At 31.7% G+C, this 20014-nt stretch overlaps 1 protein-coding gene across 1 annotated transcript in view; it reads left to right on the top strand.

The window, feature by feature from the left end:
• The first annotated feature begins 2411 nt into the window (after nt 1-2411).
• Nucleotides 2412-20014, top strand: part of LOC148282896 (uncharacterized) — a 197088-nt gene continuing 179485 nt past the window's right edge. Inside the window, exon 1 of the mRNA XM_088224317.1 lies at nt 2412-3236. Coding sequence (XP_088080443.1) covers nt 3021-3236 — 216 coding nt within the window. The 5' untranslated portion in view covers nt 2412-3020. The remainder of the gene's footprint in view (nt 3237-20014) is intronic.

The raw sequence follows: 20014 nt of genomic DNA, 5'->3' as shown, positions 1-20014 counted from the left end.
GAATAAATACTTATTTCTTGTCACGCGATATAATAGTTTTGATATTTGGCATTAATACACAATCAATTGTGTGTATCCTCGGCATGGGTTACATCAGTAAAGGCACATTAAAAAAAAAGTATTTTATTAAAAAATAATAAATAGTCCATTCAAATTTAAATATCCCTTGCTAATATGTGGTAACAGAAAGTTTTGGTATAAAACATTCAAATGTGCGTATCTACACAAAAATATTAATTGTCTGTTTATGTACTGATAGACACTAGTTCACCTACATAGACTATTGATAATTTCCATAATTTTGTTATACTTCTTTTGTTTTTGGCAAATATATTTTTAATCTCTTTGTATAGTGTACATTTGTATTCATTTTAATTCAAGAACCTACTTCATTGTTCGTATTGGCTATGGCAGGAATGATTTGTAAATTAAATTACCGTTTTACGCTTTATTTATTATTTTTTGAATAAAGGCAAGGTGATCAATTTCACGCTTCGGGTGGAAATAATGCAGTATGTTGAATTCGTGAAGGCACAATATTTCTGTTGAAACTTATTGCAATGAAAAGGAAAAATATTTTTGAAGAGGTAATATGGAAGTGTAGGCATTTACAAGGGTCGTGAATAGCTGGTTAAAGCGTCCACTTTATACACCGTGTAATATTAACCATTTTGCCTACGTTTGAAAATCCACATTTCTCTACTCTTTCGTCTGTTGAATTTTGAAAAGTAAAACAGCTTAAATCTTTATTGATGCGGCTTATAATTTTAACTGGCTGAATTATTTCACCTACAAGGCAACACCCGAAAAAACAGAACAAAAAAAATCCAAACTACAAAAACTTACGCAAAATACAACAATGCTATTGAAAAAATACACATTACATAAAATACAGCTTAAAACTACAGCCAGAAAAACACAATTTGTAAAAAAAGCTCTCAAAAAATTCAAGGTATTATGAACGGAGGCTATGCTTTTTTTTATTACTTTTGTGAAATTATAGCAAAAACATACCACGTTGACACAAACCTACAGAGGGGTGAATTTATAAAGGGATATATGAGTTATTTTAGCTGATGAGCCAAATAAAAAGAATACAGAATAAATAGAAAACAAGAAAAACGAGAAAAAAAATCATACTCATCCTTACGACTCATAAATATACAAAAATACTTCTTTGTTGATTGCGATTTTCATTGAAATTGAAATATTAATAATTTCCTAGGGAGTAAATCGCATCCACGTCTACAAACATCTTGACATATTCAAAATATTGTTGGCAATCTACCACGTGTTTTTCAGGATTTTTATTTTACTTTGAAGAGTTGGATTCACCTCCTCTGTACGGAATAAAGTTTTTTTCCCACAATAAATTTAAAAAAATAATTCACTCGATAAGGTGATGAGCCTTACGCTTTAGATGTCTGCCTACTTTTTACGGTTTTTTGATAACCCATTGTTAACATGGTAGCATTTTATGGTTCATATGCAGCGGGTATTTTTTTGGCTCCGCAAAGGCTTTCCAGCGTGGCCCGCGCACCTGTTGTGAGCACTGCGCGGTAACAGGTAGCAAGCAGTGCGGGGCGCGCGCCAACAGGTGGAGAGGGGGGCGGAGCCACGCTGCCCCCGGAGTGGTGGGGCGAGGGCCGGAGGGAGGGGGGCGGGGATGGAAGGTCAATGTTAAGTCGCCGGCAGAGCCTCTATCAGTACCCGTACTGTAGCCGGTGGCGCCGCCGCAGCACCGACGCGAAACATGCTAACCGGAAAAGACTTTTGACAGTTGGCGCGACTTCAACGCTAGGTCAAGGAGAAAACCCGAAAAGTTAAATTAAAAACATTGATTAAATGACCGTTTGAACTGTGTTCGATATTATAATTGTGTTACTCACATTAAAGTGTAAACGTTGTGTGATTTACTGTTTTAAAAATACATTATTATAACGTTAAAGTATTTTCTGATAAGAACAATAGATATTATAATAATTTATTCTAGATTGTCGTAATTAATCATCGAGTTTGATCGTGCAGTAATTTCGTTATTATTCTTATGAAGTGCTAATAGACTCAAACTGTATCTCCTATTGTTAATGATAATCATACGTAAAATCGATTTTGAAATCGTAATTGATTGATTGGAACAATAACAGAAATATTAAACCGAGACTTGTTGTATAGAGGATAAATCCTTTGATAATACCGACAGAATGAATTAATTTGTTAAATGAGAACTTGTAATGCAGATTTATTATTCATATCTGATAAAACTGTCACGTGAAACAATCGAGACAAGACTTTCAAATAAGTTAAAATAATAATTAATAATATAATAATACAAACATCGAATGCTGATAAAAAGGTTTTATTTATTTTTCAATTCCCACGCATCAGTGATCGGTCGTAGGTGTTAATACGATATGACAATTTTTGCCTTTATAATTGGTCATTGATATTTCGTCCGACCGAGTAAAAAAAAGGAACCTGATTTATCTCACAACCCATAAGCGAGTGAATCGAGAACTGGATTGAACGGTTGTGTCATTTAATCCGACAGTGTTCCAGTTATAAACTTCGATATTTTTAATTGATACCCGAAGTGGTATGGCTTTATCTTACGAACTTGACACATCTAAGGGTTCATACAGCACGGCCGAGCTAGCCTCGTCCTTGGAGACACTTCTGATATGATATCAATTTATTAACGATGACATTCGACTCCGACGTACAACAAAACTAGTCTGGAATATCGAGACAAGATAAATTAACGAGTCGATGGGAGATAATGCAGGGCACAGCGACAAGCAATGATACAAGATTGACTCTAGAATTGTTAATGATAGACTTATGAATAAACAACAAAAGCCATTTGCGAACATTATAATATCTTCAAGGTTGATTGAAGTGTTATTAAACTCGTAAAAACTACATTTGAATTTGATTATTCAACATAAAAAGTAACGCTTTTTATAAAAAAGGTGATTCAATTAGGTTTTTTTAAGTGTACAAACTGATAAAATTGAACAATGGAAACTCTTGTATTGATTCCGCAAGAATTTGGGTTGGTGGTGTCACCTTCCCCGAGGCGTCCTGCTCATCTCCGCCACCCGAGATCCCCCCCAGAGTTGCCAGCATCTGTTTGGACTACTGCTTCTGTATCCAGAGGTGCTCTTTGCTACCCGTTTCAAGGAACCATCAGGATTGACAAATTGGAGGTCTATTCCTACGTGGGAGAAGACGATGTAAGTAAATTCGCAATACTTTTCTTGCATGTTATAAAATCATAAAAAATATGCAGGGATGAAGTCAACCTCGTAGTTCATTATTGTTTGCTTACACTTTTTGGCAATTGTACAGCTTTTATCTGAAAACGCATTATATTTTAAATTCATGGAGCTTTTGTCCTATTATGGGTATTAGCAATCAACACATTAAATTCACATGATAAAGTACTGGCATTTATGTATAATAATAACACATTTAAGGAATAACAATAATTTATAAACGAAGACAATGATATTTGAAATAGAAATAAATAAGAAAGTGATTTTGTACACTAAAATTATCATAAAAATTACGGTATGTTTTTACAAATTCTTTGAAAAAAAAGACTTGTATGTCAATTTCAACAAAAACGTTATTTTTTTCCAGTGACGATTTTGCATCTCTGTTGAGATATGAGTTTGTATGGTTAATCTCTTAATAGTTTTTTTTTTAAAAGAAATATTAACGTTCTTATAATCTACCCAAATATTTCAATTTTGGTGGCCATTTTCAACGAGTTGTAAATAATTCACCATTAGAAAATGGAAATCGAGTTGAGGTAGAGTGGGGTTCGAACCTTGGACCTCTGATTCGTGAGTCCGCAACACTAGCCGTGGCACCACAACCCGATTCGCCCTTGTACTATTGTATAAAATTAAGACGTAACATGAAAACTTTTAATTTTGTCCAATGCATTTTTTGCGTTCCTACCGAATGGAATATGCATTACCTAAAAGTATTTATGATAAATAATATACTAAGACTTATATCTCCAGGTGTTTTACAAACTTGATTTAGTATGAACTAATTTACATCACCTGTTTTTATTATTTTAATGGAACGTGTTCTTCAATCAAAATGCGGGATTTAAAAAAAAAGCCGAATCAATAAACCTTAGCGTATAAATAACAAATACACGTGACTATTTTAAAATTATTTGCCGTTGAATTTTTTAGTAGTGATCTCATTATGTAAAAAAATTATTACTATGATATAAATACATAATAAAAACTCCATGTAATATAAATCGATCTTGTTATTTAGCGAACTTAATTTGAGGTTACCTTTTGTACGTATCTTCGCAATAATATTGTAAACATATCAATTTTTTTTTTAAAAACACCAATGGAAACCTTTATCACTGTATGAAAAATCTAATTACAGAAATAATAAGACTCCTAGTAATCTGTTTTTAATCCGACGATTAAATTTTGTTACCGACGCAAACACTTTTATGATATCTGTATCATAAACTACTAGTAGGTAATACGGATAGAATGTGAAAAGGAAACAAGTTTTTTAAGCAATTGAATCATTAAAAAAACGCTGGTTCAAAAAGGTAAGAAACTTAATAATCACTGGTAAAAAAAAACTAGATTCTATGAAACCTAATAGAAAATAATAACTTTTTCTGTGACAAGTAAAAGTCTGGGGATTTCCAAGGCTTATGTTGACTTTAACTTGCTGGTTTAAGTGATGACTTTACCCAATGTGTAACATTCACCCTCTGATCACGCCATATTTATTTATCTGTTGCTTTTTATAAAGTAAAAGAGCAGAAACTTAAATGTCGCAGAAAGATTATTAAAACACATAATAATCAAAATTATTTCTGTACCTTAAAGAATAAACTATAGGAGTCACATTGAACGTCCAGGAAACAAGATATTTTGATTGTGCAATATCCAAATTGTGCAACTTTTAAAGCAAATTAGCTAACTTTAACCAATGAAAGAATTTAAATAAGAATAATTATTATTTTGATTATAGTAGTACATATTAATGCTTTTTGCATTAAAAATGATATCAGATTTTTATTTCCTCTTACTAAAAATTATTTTAAGGACGAAAATAGACTTCGGTGGTTTATTCACATATTAAAAAAGCGTATTGCGATAATTTCTGCGTTTTTAATTTTCAAAACGGCAAAAACTGGACTCCCGTGTTTTATCCCCAAAGGTACATATTTTATACACGAAATTAAAAATTAAAATTTAAGCTTAACATAAAAACTATTTTGCATTTAGAATCGCCCGATCTGTCTTCTTCCAAATAAAATGTCTGCCAATTTCTATTTAATCTCTGAGGTGTAAATTAAGTAAACTCATACGAAAAGATTTGTTTTTTCCCTAAATATTGTTTAAATATATCGAGTATTTTTTTAACCTTTTATACGAACCTAATTAGAGCCTCGGTATGTGCTCCTCACGTTTTTATATAATAGTATAAGAATACCTGCTTTAGTAAAATAGCACCTGTTGGATGGTGACCGTTACACTTAAATATTGAGGCGAATATCACCTGCACCTTAGAATAAGCCCTTTGTGGATGAAATTTGTAACCGCCATCAAATTACGTAAGGGAGACTTAAAGAAAATAAGCCAAGCGTAAAACGTAAACAAAGCAGCTCCCCTTTACTGGAAATTTGATCGAGAATTGATAAAAGTTAAACCACGATAAAATTGGGTTTTACCGTAATCCTGAAATTTTTAAGACTGAGTTGACTCATTTAAAATTCGGTCCTTACATAATATAATATAATCAGCGTTATCAAGCCATATTAATTTAAAAATGGTAAAGGTTCTCAATTGCTTAAAAATTTGTAACATCTTGAAGTAGTAATCATTCAAATATTTAAAAAATTTTCGACAGAGAGGGAAAACATTTTTAAGAAGGGAAAATGGAAGTTTTTTCCCTCTCTATTAAAATAAATTAAAATATAAATAACTCCCCAGGGAGGAAATCCAGCCAGTTTGCAAGCATTTGGACATACTCAAACATTGTTGAATTACTACCTGGTAAAAGAAGAAGTATAAAAATTGGAAAATTGTTTTCAGGCGTTGCCTAGTTAGTGATTTGCTTCAGCCGAATAAATCTCACCCACGTGATAAAGGTTTCAGCTGTTTTACTTCAAAGTCAACTGATGGAATAGTTGAGGAAATGTGGATGTTCAAACATGGGCAGAATGGTGAATGTTACACAGTGTGTAAAGTGGCCACTTAAACCAGCCAATGACTGTATTAAATTCCGCAGGGAGACTTGTTTTCGGAATCTCTAAGTTCAGTCATATCACTCCACTACTTCGGGAACTACACTGGCTACGTTTTCCACAGAGGGTCAAATACAAACTCTGTTGGCTTATATATAAGTCACTGCACAACTCTGTTCCAGAATATCTAAGTGAACTATGCATTCCAGATGAACTAGCTGACAGGCGTCTTACGCTTAGATCAGCTACGTTTACGGCGAGAGGAAAAGTTATTATACCGCTACGCAAACAGCGCACTAAGTTTAGTGAACGCGCATTTGCGGTCGCAGGCCCTATGGCTTGGAATACTCTCCCAGCAGAGGTGCGAGGCTGTAAAAGTGAAGTGATGTTTTAGAAAAAACTTAAAACCTACTTGTTCCCTAAATCATTTGAATAAATCCGTAGCATGTGACAACAAAATAAATTGTTTTAATTAAATTACAAATTTAAAAGCTTCAATTAAATTAATTTAACAATATCACTATGTAAAGCGCCCTTGAGGTATTTTATTACGAAACTGGCGCTCTATAAGTTATCCATAATACTAATAATAATAATAATGACAGTTCATAAGCCCTGTAAATGCCTAGACTTCCATATTTTCTTCTCAAAAATGTTTTCCCTCTCTGTTGAAATAAATTTAAATGTGAATAACTCCCTAGGGAGGAAATCCAGTCTGCAACCATTTGGACATACTCAAACATTATAACATTAAAATATTTTAATAAGAAAACTCGCTGTTTTATGCCTATCAGCTTACAAAAATTGAACAAAAGTAACCGTTCAGTAGAAGGTATCGTTTTAGGATTTTATAAAAATATACATTTAAAGCTCAAATTTTTAGATTTTAAATATACAATAATTTACCCACGTAACTTTTCTACTTAAAAAAAAATTCTATCACCGTTTTGCATCTCACTCAGTACCGAATTTAAAGGCATTGTTATTTTAAAAATAAAAAATGTAATCAACAGGATAAGCGAAAATGTGGGAAATGATAGTAAACATTAATTCTTAATATAATGCCAAATTTAATTTTCCGCACTCTCCGGATTCCGCGATAACCCGTGATTTCGTTTTCATTAGATGTAATTATAATTACCTTTGTTTTGAAAAGAGCACAATTAAAAGCGAAGTGACTGCTAAGTAATGCGCGTCTACACAATTCAATGATCTTAGAGCAAGTTTTTGCTATTGCTATTCACCCGCCTTTTACTTCGCACACTCTCTACTTTATGAGAAATACTTATATATTTTACCAAAACAAAACAGAGATAGCATAAGTTTATAAAAAAGTAATAGAATTAGCGCCTCAATAATTTACCAAGAGGGACAAAAAAGACCGGAAGTGGATCAATGCATTATCTAATCGCATTAGTTATTTTTTACGATCAAAATCGAGTCTATCATTTGCGTAGAGATAAAAGGTTTTTTAAGGTATTGATTTCTCTGAAAATTATTGCTGATAATTTTTGATCAAACGTATACCATCCGCTTAAAAATAGACTGAAATAATAAAATGGTCAAAAATTAATACCTTTACTCATTGTTAAATTGTTAATAAATTTATAGCCAGTGTAGTATTATAATTATCTCATAATATTAATATTTTTAAAACTAAAATGCGTTTTTATGTTACGTAAGGAAATACAGCGTTCGAGGTTTTTTGATCGGATTAATTCTACTTTTTTCAGATGTGACTTTGCTAAAAATGCCCATATAGGTACGAGGGTAATTATTTTTTTAATATATTTATCATGGTTTTTTTTTTATTCAACAAATCAATCAGTATTCAGTTTTTCATTGATAAAGTCTAATTTTCATGATACTAGTCATTCCAGTATTTACACATAACGGGAATCAAAAAAATGAAGATGAAAGTAGGTTGGATGCTGTCCAAATGCGATCCCTCAGGCGAATGTGTGGTAAAACGATGTATGATAGGTGCACAAATGTCGAGATCCGTGAAGTGTGTAAGGCTGAGACATGCATTATTGACAGAATCAAGAAAGGGGTGCTGCGTTGGTTTGGACATGTAGAACGAATGGACAGCGAAAGAACGGCTAAAAGGATCTACGATGCAAATGTTGATGGATGCAGAAAACGAGGAAGACCGAGAAAGACATGGCACGATCAAGTCTATCAAACACTTGAAGATGGACATGTCAAAAGTAGGAATAATCGGCGTGCATGCATGTGAAGATGTATGAATGTAGAGGAAGCGAGGTTTGTATGCCAAGATAGAGTGTTATGGCGTTCTATCCTCTCTGCCTACCCCTACAGGGAAAAGGCGTGATGGTTTGTTCGTTTGGGAATCAGAAAATTAAATATGTTCACCAATTGCAGTGTATTTATTTTTTTTTTTTATATTTTTATTTAAATTTTAAAGTAGGGCACACATATCATACATATTGTTATGTGTGTTCTAATAATAACATTGCAAATATATTTAATTTATAAATTGTTTATCACATATGTCTTGACCATTATTTTAAATTTTGATATGTTTTTTTTTTCATAAATATATTTTTTTTTTTTTTCCATTTCGTAATACTTTTTAATTGCTTTAAATAAAATCGAATTTTGTGACTTTGCCTTTTTCCTAAATGGAAGTCTAATTTTGTTCTTTTCTCTAGTATTGTGATCGTGTATTGTGATTTTTGATATCTTTATTTCGTGAAAGTAGAATTCGGGGATAGTAAATAAAACATTGTTATTGGCATTGATGATTTAATTTAAAAACAATGTTGCCGATAAGGTAAAGAAACCGAGTCGATACAGTTATAAGCCTAAGATTTCCCGGCATCTTATTAGCGAGATTATGGAGACCGATTACGTACTGGAAATGAGAGTGGCGAAGGAATTTAGCGGCGAGCCTTCATCTGGCTCTTGACATTGCGAAGCCGATATAATGAAATAGAAACTTGTACTATGAGTGTCGATGACTTTTTCCCAGTTGTCCGCATGCCTTCCATGGTTACGGCAAAACCTTGGGAGATTACAAGAACAATTGGTATAATACCATTTCTTCACGTGGTTACATTCTATATTACATCGACGATTGTGTTTTTGCTTCAGGTAAGCAACTGATGAACCAGACGCGCTTTCGCTCACATCGAAAATTCCCTCGTATAAACCATTATCACTTTTTACTGTTGGGTAATAGTAGATGCATTGTCCTCGTGCGATTTATCTTGTCGATTTCAATCAACACTGCTTTCCAATTTAAAATATGGATGAAACATGTATTATGAACTAGTGCTGCGATCTAACTTTTGATTTTAGAATCCAAAATATCAAATGATCTCAAAAACGTATGATTTACAAGTTTTAAAAAGTAAATTTACAGTAGGTACTTTGAAATTTTTCACTAAAGATCAGAAGATTAAAAAAAATCCAGAACGATCTTTTTGTTGAGTAAAAGAATACCAAGAAATGTTTTTGTTGTTTATTTCTTATTTTTTAGTGTTTAATTTAGTAAAATATATTTTTTATCTCAATCAAAATAAAATATGAATAAAACGGGCTTTTATTATGTGTTACCAGCTGCACAAAATAAAAATGCATTTAGTTTTATAAGGACACAAACTGTATCTTAATATTGTATTATATAAGTGTGTGGAATCATATAAATACGACATTTTCAGAAAAGATAAATGAAATGTTTATTGAAGGTTATGTTAATATAAAAAAATTCACTTTTAATTTCGTTGTATCCTAACTCATCACAACATTTTTGGCCTCATATAGTAAGGAATATTTTTTTTGTAAATGTGTCTTTACATGAATAAATAAATTTAAAAACATATTTTAAAAAACGATGATCGCAAATACCGACTGCTAATGTGCAAAAATGGGTGTGTTAAATTGTTTTTTTTATTTCCTGTGATTATGAACATTATTGGCTTACAATACTAAAAACGTGATTCAAGATTCTGGCATTCATTAGATTCAAGTAGATATTTATATGTTGGTACTACAAGCCTTCACTTTCAAATTTGCATTCATCCAAAAACAATTCAAGCTCTTAACAAATCACTGCTAATTATAATGATTAAGCGTGAGTAAAATGTATGAAGATAATAGTTCAGATTCAGTTTCATTGGTTCATTAAGAAGAGCAGTGAACTTGTACTAGGCATACATTACTATTGTGTAAAGAAAATTCTTACGAAGAGAAACTTATGCGTATACGTGAAGTGTAGTGCGTTGTACCTTGTCTTGCCATTATTGTTTATATGTAGGTGCGTAATGTTGACATGACTGATGAACGATGAAATCAGTCTAATTAAAAAAGTATAAATTTAATTATAAGAAACATCATAATCCTATTGTAAAAATTATAACAATGTAATAGTAGTATAATAGAAGCTTTACGAACAAACAAAAACTATGACTGATAAATGGCACCTTTATAAGTATAGTGACAGTTTATGTGTTGTTTTGAGTATTTTAGTTTATTTTATTTTATTCAGAAAACATAGTCATACATAATAAGTATTAAAAATAACAATAAAAAAACACCAATTAAGTTTTCATAAATTATGCAAAAGATATTAACATTAAATGTGGCAAAAAATAAATAAATAAGAATTTCAAGTGAAAAAATAATAATTGTTAACATTTGCGTTTTCCATGGAGGTAATAAATTAAAATAAATAAAAATACCAAATGCGCACTCCGAGACATCCACGCACACACACATGAACGCACATACAAAACATACACAAACGTATACATTACATGAGTAGTGTCACTTGTACTATTTTTTTTAATATAGGTACTTGTATTTCAAAATTCTCATTGACAGTCAATGATCCTTATTCAAAAACAAACTAGATAAAAAAATATTTTATGTGTGTTTTGATAATAACAATGTACAAATATTTCATTTATGAGTTATTTAACATATATTCCTTAACCGTTTGTTTCAATTATGTTTTTTTTTCTCTATTAATGTTTTTTTCTCATTTAATGAGCGTTTTATCACAAAAAATAATAATGCACAATTACCTTTTAATTTTTTTTCGCAAAATCGTACATTTTCTCTCTTTGCAGTAGCTAATGGTGCATAGCTACTGCATTTGTACAACAAGTGTAGCTTCAGATAAACATTTTTTTATGGTTATGAAATAAATATGGTCAGTTGAAATTACACACATAGATTTGGGTAAGATTCATCATCAGTGGCGCTACAGCCCGTTGTTGGCCCTGGCCTCCTCCAGAATTTGTCTCCATTCGTCCCTGCACCCCGCGGCTCTTCTCCAGCTCGTCGGGCCAATCGCTCTAATGTCACTTTCCACATTATCCAGCTATCTTAATTTTGGTCTGCCTCTGCTTCGTCTGCCTTCCGGAGTGGTATACATAATATTTTTTGGGGTGCGGTTATCATTCATTCTGTGCACATGGCAAAAGCATTGTAATCTTCTTATTTTGATGAATTGTGCAATGATGGGTTCGCCATACAGTGCCTCTAATTCATGATTAAACCGTCTCCACCACACTCTGTTTTGGTTGACAGCACCAGATATCTTCCTTCCTTTTCTTTCGAATACTAATACCATATTTTCATCTCTTTTGGTCATAACCCAGCATTCGGCACCACATGTAATGACCTATCTGAGGAGACTTTTGTAAATAATAGTCTGAGTTTTTCTTGTAAGCAATTTGAATCCTAGATGTTTAAACAAGCCATAATAACATCTGTTTGCTGCCAATAGCCGTGTTCTAATCTCGGTACTATAATTGTTATCATTAGTCGTTCCAGTACCTAAATATTTTAAGGTTGGGTGAGCTTAATCCATAAAAAAAAATAACAAAAAAAGAAAAATACGAAAAATATAGTATCTAATAATAAAAACGATGAATCTTAAATATCTTCATTTAGGAAAATAGATTTATATTCAAAGAGAAATTGATTTTAGAAAATAAAATGAAAGTGTTTAGATTTACAGGGTTTGTTTCCTTGACTGATTTAAATGATTGTTTGACACATTATATAAAATTCAATATTTATTAAATACTCCCGTGGTTTGTAATTGATTTGAGGTTTTATAACAAAGGTAGGTACTAAGTTAAATAAATTTAGAGACTTTTTCGTCAGGAATTTCAACGCTCTAACCACTTCATAATATATGCTAGACAGTAGAAATATAGGAGCCACTTTTTTATGTATCCACATGTAAGCATTAGATAGGTAGTCATAATATTATTAAAGATATGTACAACTTACGGACATGTATACTTATGTTGGCACAAGAAGTCATTAATCTTTCCTGGCAATTAGAGATATGTTTTTTAGAAGAATGCCAAGTAAATGTAAATATTTGTTTATACGTACTGTAGTTGCATATACGAACATCAGCCATGATGGAAATGAGTGACCCTAAAGGCTAATTTTGTTTGCGGAATGGAAGTCTACTTAAGTCGACAGGAGCATAGAACCTATTATATAAATTACATACCAGATCTCGTATGATTTCAAGCCATTTAGAAACGTATATTGTTTGATATAAGTATGCGGTAGGTATAACGTGTAAAATATTATACGTTCCAACGTTACTTTTACGGAAAATCTGATGTTTTTAAACATATATTTAAAAAAAAAAAAATTTAATGAGGGCTTATCATTATCATTAAACTCTCGTCTGTCATGATGGTACATAGGGCCCAGTACCGTCAAAGTAAATGTAGCATATCTTTGTATTTGGTAAAACGTACAAAACTTTATTTGACTTAAATTTTGGTTTATTTTTAAAGGTTGTATTTTTGTTGCAATAGCTGAAGTTTTTATGAAATAAATTGAAAGTAATAGACAGATATCTCGATTACCAAATGAGTTTTTTTTATAACTCCTGGGAATATAATATCTACTTTATGTATTATATGTTGAATTAAGAAAAATAAAAATTAACGTAGCGATTGTAATACGAGTAACAATTTATTTATTTTTTGGTATAGTTTGATAGTTCGTAAATATATTTTTTTTAAAACACTGAACTTCCTCATTGTATTATTTTGACATACTCAGTGGACGCCTTGATAGTCCGGCTCTTTTGTCAGAGTTATCATTAAATGTCCCCGGCTACCGCACCCGTCACACGTCGAGCTCTCTATTTCATGTGCCAGCAGTTCGTACGAACTATGCCCAGAACTCTCCACTCATACGTTTTGCTAGTGAATATAATTTGAACTTTCCCCTTATTGATCCATTTGATTGTAAAAAAATAACATTTAAAATGCGCATCTTAAAATATTCTTTTTTGTCTTATACTTAGTTTCAATAATAAAGTTTTATTTTATTTTATTAAATTTTATCTCTATTTCTTAATATTTTATATATATTTATATTTTCGATACCTGACACCCTCTTTCCAATATAACACCCACACACCCACCCTCTCACTCACTTACACTCACACAAACACACTAGTATGTATTGTACGTGTATTTAATGTATTTCTGTGGATATCTGTCATTGGTTTTATTCTCTGTATATGTTATTTGTTATATTTGTATTACATGTATTACTGTTGATATCCCCAATAAATAAAATAATAATAAAAAAAAAACATTGTATTATATTACATATAAAAGCCTCTCGGGCGTTATTATTGTTGAAAAAAAAATTATGTGGTAAAAAATCAAATTGATTGATTTACAAAAAAATATTCAAGTTATATTTATGCTTAAACGATTGGAATTGATCAGCGAGCAATAGGTTCTTACAATTCCATACGCAAATTTATTGATCACAGCGCAAGCTATTGACATAGTATTCCGTATTACAGGTGCATTGAGCCATTCAACAAACCAAAGGCCATAAAGATTATAAAACCATTGAGCATGTCGCTACAGAGACATGTATTCAACTTTTGAAAAAACCATCAAAGCTCCCATCATTTATCCTTGAAAATAAACAAGAGTTCGTGATTAACAAGCCAGATTCTATGTGGCTGAAGTCGGAATAATCATAAATAAGTTATGTAATGCGGGGGCATAAATATTTTTAGATTATTCGCCATATAAATAATGCATCCTGCGGGGAGTACGTGACTATGGGCTTTATTGAATCTTTTAACCCTTTTATTCCTATTCTCTTTTAACTCTTGTGTGGCTACGCTAATAGACAAATTTACATTGCATTTCAAGGGTTAATAAAATCTCTTATACAATATAACAAACCCTGATAAATATATTTTTTTCTTTATTTAATTCACATAAAAGCCCAGAGGGCTTTTACAAGTATGGTACAAAGATAAAATATATAAAGTAAGAAATAAAATACCGAATTTGGTACATTCAAATACGTATAACTAGTAAGAATGTACAGACGACACGATATACAAAAATATTGTATTAAATAAATCAATATTTAAATATTATAATTTAAGTAGAATTTGAATTAAGTCCATTTTAAACAAATGTAACAGAAAAAATATTATAGACATAAAACTGGAAACGAAACAATAAAAAGAAAAATCAAAAACCAAAAAACATTTATTTATAAATAAATGTAAAAAGAACTCTCTCTTTAAACACGAATTTTCATTCAATTAAAGAGTTAGAAACGTTATTATTAATAATGTTTGTCCCAATCATTTCACAATTTTACACTTATTTTGGCAAGAATTTTTTTCACTAAAAAAATATATAAATATATATTTCATTTATTTTTATTAGTTTATTGCTATACAAATACACATTACAAAAATGAATAAAGTATTCTTAACTCCATGAGGCTAAGAGCTCTGTGTTGAGTTAGGATACAATAGAAAGTGGAAGCATCCATATTATTATATTATTTATTATCAATGCAATGTCTCGCAGCAGTCTCCTGCAATAGTCTCTTCTCTTAGACGAAACCCAAACTTAAAAAAAAATTACGTTATAAGTTTAAAAAATAATATTTTTGTTTTCTTTTTAGTAAAAAAAATACAAGAAAATTTCTTATACTCCAATGAAAATACGTTTCTGGCTAGATATGCCCTTTTTATTTAGTGATTAAGTAAATGTCTTTCTTTCTTAGTGTTAGTATGCCAATAGATTCTACTCAACTAAATAAAAAAGACGTTACTGGCCATTTACTGATTTTCAAACTAGTAACGCCGACCTAATAATCATTCATTTCAGATGTTTTTAAAAACGAAATAGAAAAAAAAAAAGTATTTTATTAAGCTTTTTATAAATATATAAGTCAGAACCGCCTTTTATATTTAGTAATTTTCAAAACTTTTTGCAGTGAAGTCTAATTTATTAGTGAAAATAATAGTGTTGTGGTTATTTGAGGAAGATAATTCAAGTACCAGTAGATGCGTATTTTTTTCCTGATTCCGAATATGTATTTAACTTATTTTCAAAAAACATGTTAGATGCGTCCTTCTTTCTTATGACGGCAGAATAGTTGGGACATCATATAAACAACTGAATATTTTAACCATGAAAATTTAAACATTGGGATACTTTTTTTTTTCGACCGCTACGAAAATGAATACACGACGGCGTTTATTACGAGTGAGCTCAAGAAATTTTTAATTTATTTTAATATAGGAATTTTAAAAGAACGAACAAAATAACAAAAACGATTTTTTCTGTCTCCTTTTTCGGCAGAAAAAATGTGCGGCAGCGACACATTCACGTCGACAAATCTGTAATGCCACAAGGTCCCGTCCGTGCATGTTCACAAGAGAACAATGTCACTGGCGCCGCGCGCGGTTGTGAGGTAATCATTGTTCCGCGGAGATAGCCTGCCCGTCCATCTCAGTGGCGATGTCTCGGGACAATTTTTTATTCTACGAATCGCTGTTTACACGTGAACAATGGTCGAGTCAAGGATAACACAATACTGTATTGTCCACGTGTAAACGGCTTTTAATACACTATACAATTTACTTTACCTGACCGCTACAATGCAACTGTTAAAAAAATACACCAGTTTGACAGAAAACACTTGATGAAAATCCAGACGTTAAAAATTGTAGACAAAATTGCATTGAAGAACATATAATACGGTAACATAACATTAACTAGAAATCCTGACATAAATATAATACAAGGCAACAACAGCACTACCACATAAAAAAAGAAAGATAAGTGCAGGACAGTCGAAATACTATACAATGGACTTAAACTCTACAATAATTTATCTAAGGTAGGTAGGTACTACTTTAAAAAAATCGAGAATTTTTATGGAAAGATTTAAAAAAAAACATAGACGGTTATAAAGTACCTATTTGATATTTAAAATAAATAGTAAAAACGAAATGTCAAAAGTAAGTTTTTAGATAATGATTTTGTTTTGACAGAAAAGATCATTTAAAGTTATTTTACTTAAAGGGTTGAGTTAGCGTCTGATTCGTATTTCGTTTTTCAAGTATAGCGTAATTGTCATAATAACTCTTTAAAATGGTTATTGGACGTACACGATTGTTGTGCTAAAGTACCCAGAAGCGTGTCCGAAAACATCCAGTAATTGTACAAAATAACTCACACTATTTATTACCTAAGGCATTTAATTAAGCCAGTAGGCAAAACGAATATAGATAGAACGAATGGACAATCAAAGAATGGCTAAAATATGGCTACAGTAAATGGTAAAATTGGATTAGGATAAACTTTAAATCAGGTCATGTAACAAGACAACTCGAAAGAAGGCCATAGTAAGGGGATTATTGGACACAGTCCGATGTGTTCAAATATGATTCTACGCCTTTTCTGGACTATTTTTTATTATATGTGTAAGGCTTTTAAATAAATATTCGATGTCCTTGTTGAAAGGAGTCCAAGGAGACTTATGTCCTCAGATGCGGTATGTCGTGGGTAAGCTGTCCTTGTTGGAATCCAGAATCGAACCCAAGACCTTCTTTAATATAGGTAAACACGCTTTACACTAGACCACGAGACGGATAAAAATAAATACCGACATAAATAAACAGTTACTGGTAACTGGTCGCGGTAAATAAGTTCTCGCACTACAAGCCCAGATCTTTGAAAAGCCTAGCTACTGAGTGGTGGGCTAGTGTGCTAACAATGCCAAATCTCCCCTTTCAAGCCAGAATATTACAGACTCGGTATATTTCAAAATAAGTTTGTTGTAACTCCTGGGAGTACAAAAAAAAGTATGATTAAAAAAAAAATGTATTACAATATTTTTTTCTTTCCAATAATAAATTAATTTATAAACCTCTAAAGCCTTTCACATTTGGCGGTTATTGTGAGGTGTTTGGAAAAAAATAACAACATGAATGGGACTCAAATCTCACGCCGCCTAATCAGCTTTGGAAAGTTGGGACAGGACAGAACAGGTAAACATAAAAGGAAGAACAGGTGAATCTAGATCTATTCACCGTTCCTTATTAAAAATTGCGATCTAATTCGAGTGAAAAAGGTGTGGTTTTAGTACCCCTAAAATATTTCAAAAGGAAGCGCCTGAGTGCAACCTGAATACCTTATTCGATTATTAATAATAAAAAAACCTTCTTTTCATTAAAATTTTTGTTCAAATATTGATGTATTTAACATGTCTTTCTTGCTTACCGTAACACTTTATTTATTGTTTGCTTTACATAATTTATTTCATAAGCTTATATCTTTGCATTTTTAGTTTATATGCTTACTGTTTTTTCTTGCATACCTTTGTTATTATTGTTTTTTTTTTTACTTTGTAAAACTTTTTATCATATCCTTTTTAACTAATTTCACAATTTTTTTCTGTATATTCTGTTTATTATTTAGTATGTTAGCATGTATTTCATTTTTATTTTTTGTAAATGTTTTTTGGGCGTTAATGAACAAAATAAATAAATAAATAAATAACCCTCGATTTATTTAAAAATACATTAAGACTCGATCCATCCGGCTGCGATACACTCCTACTTGCTTTTTAATGATGCACACGCTTACATACAACTGAACACTTTCTCTCACATAAATACACAAAAAACACACCTGTACACTTACTCTCTTACAAATACACACCCTTTTACTTATATATAAACGTATATCGGATACGCACGCACACATTTTAAAATGTACCATAATTTAATATGCATGATTTTTATTTAGAAATTTCACTGGTTTGTCTTTCAACCTTATCTTTAATTTAATTATTTTTATTGTATTTTTTATTTCATTATTGCACCACAACAGGCCAGGAGGCCTAATAACAGTGGTGAATTACACCACAGAACACCCAGGCTTGAGAAAAATCACATTGTAATTTTTGTATTCTCACCGGGAATCGAACCCGGAACCTTCCGTGCGTAAGTCAAGCGTCTTGACCACTACACCACGGAGGCCGCCATTATTATTGTTGACTTTATCTTTTTTATAAAATAAATGAAAATGTTTTTTAAATTTTGTACAAAGTTATAAGATCGGTTGACATTCTACATTCGTGAGTGTTAAACTTTGTGTTTTAATTTATTGGATCTCTATTATCTAATTGACCCAGAGATGTGTACAGATATTTAATTGTGTTATTAAAATCATTTCCGGTTAATTTACATTTGTTAAATCACCTATCTGTTTGGTTGACTGTTCGTATCTGTCAGATTATTATCTGTTAATGATTTTTTAACCGACGTTTTCATTTCGGGGTGCTTTTTTTGACCACCATTCACAAAAAAAGAAGGGATGTGGCCCATTGAACCACGATCGGGAACAGTCCGAGAAAAAGGACCAATACTGGATATGAAAAAATCTTCCTAATGGGCACGCCATTAAAATAATACACTACAAAATACACACGGTAGTATTTATTGTATCCGGTATAATCTTTAAATTTATTTCAACAGAGAGGGAAAAATTTTCTGAGAAGGGAATATGGACGTCTAGGCATTTACAGGGCTCATGATCTGTCATTGGCTGGTTTAAGTGGCCACTTTACACACTGTGTAACATTCACCATTCTGCCCATGTTTGAACATCCACATTTCCTAAACTCTTCCATCTGTTGACTTTTGTGAATTGTTGAGTCTAGGCATTTACAGGGCTTGTCGTTGGCTGGTTTAAGTGGCCAATTTACACAGTGTGTAACATTTACCGTTCTGCCTATGTTTGAACATCCACATTTCCTCAACTCTTCCATCTGTTGACTTTTGTGAAGTAAAAGAGCTGAAACCTTTATCACGTGGGTAAGATTCATCCGGCTGAACCAAATCACCTACTAGGCAACGCCTGAAAACAATTTAAACCAGCCAATGACAGGTCATAAGCCCTGTAAATGCCTAGACTTCCATATTCCTTTCTCAGAAAATTTTTCCCCCTCTGTTGAAATAAATTTAATTATGAACAACTCCCTAGGGAGGAAATCCAGCCAGTCTGCAAGCATTTGGACATAATCAAACATTGTCGGTATAATCTTATTCCGTTTTATTTGAAATAAATATGAAGGAGGATAAAATAAAAATTGGAGAAGAAAGCGTAGTATTTTTCTGTTTTTTTGTGGTAAAGTGGCTTTAAATAATAATAATGATAATTTTTTTTTTTTTTTAAATCACGTGCTTTTTTATGCCTACCGACTTTTCTATGTCTACCGGTTCCAAGGCGTACTTATCTCTTCGTCAGGACACTAATCAACAATAAAAATGCAAATCCCACTTAACACCTTTACCACCGTAGTTTCACAAAAAAAATTAACGGATGTGCTGATAGGATACATGTTATAAGAAATTAACACTAATCAGTACTTATTTTTTTTAAAAAGTTTTACAAGGTAGGAGCAATATTT

Source organism: Micrasema longulum, unplaced genomic scaffold, assembly GCF_059751315.1.
Source record: "Micrasema longulum isolate JH-2025_06_02 unplaced genomic scaffold, ASM5975131v1 h1tg000279l, whole genome shotgun sequence".
Classification (NCBI taxonomy): Eukaryota; Metazoa; Arthropoda; class Insecta; order Trichoptera; family Brachycentridae; genus Micrasema; species Micrasema longulum.
This window is presented reverse-complemented; position numbering and strand designations above follow the sequence as displayed.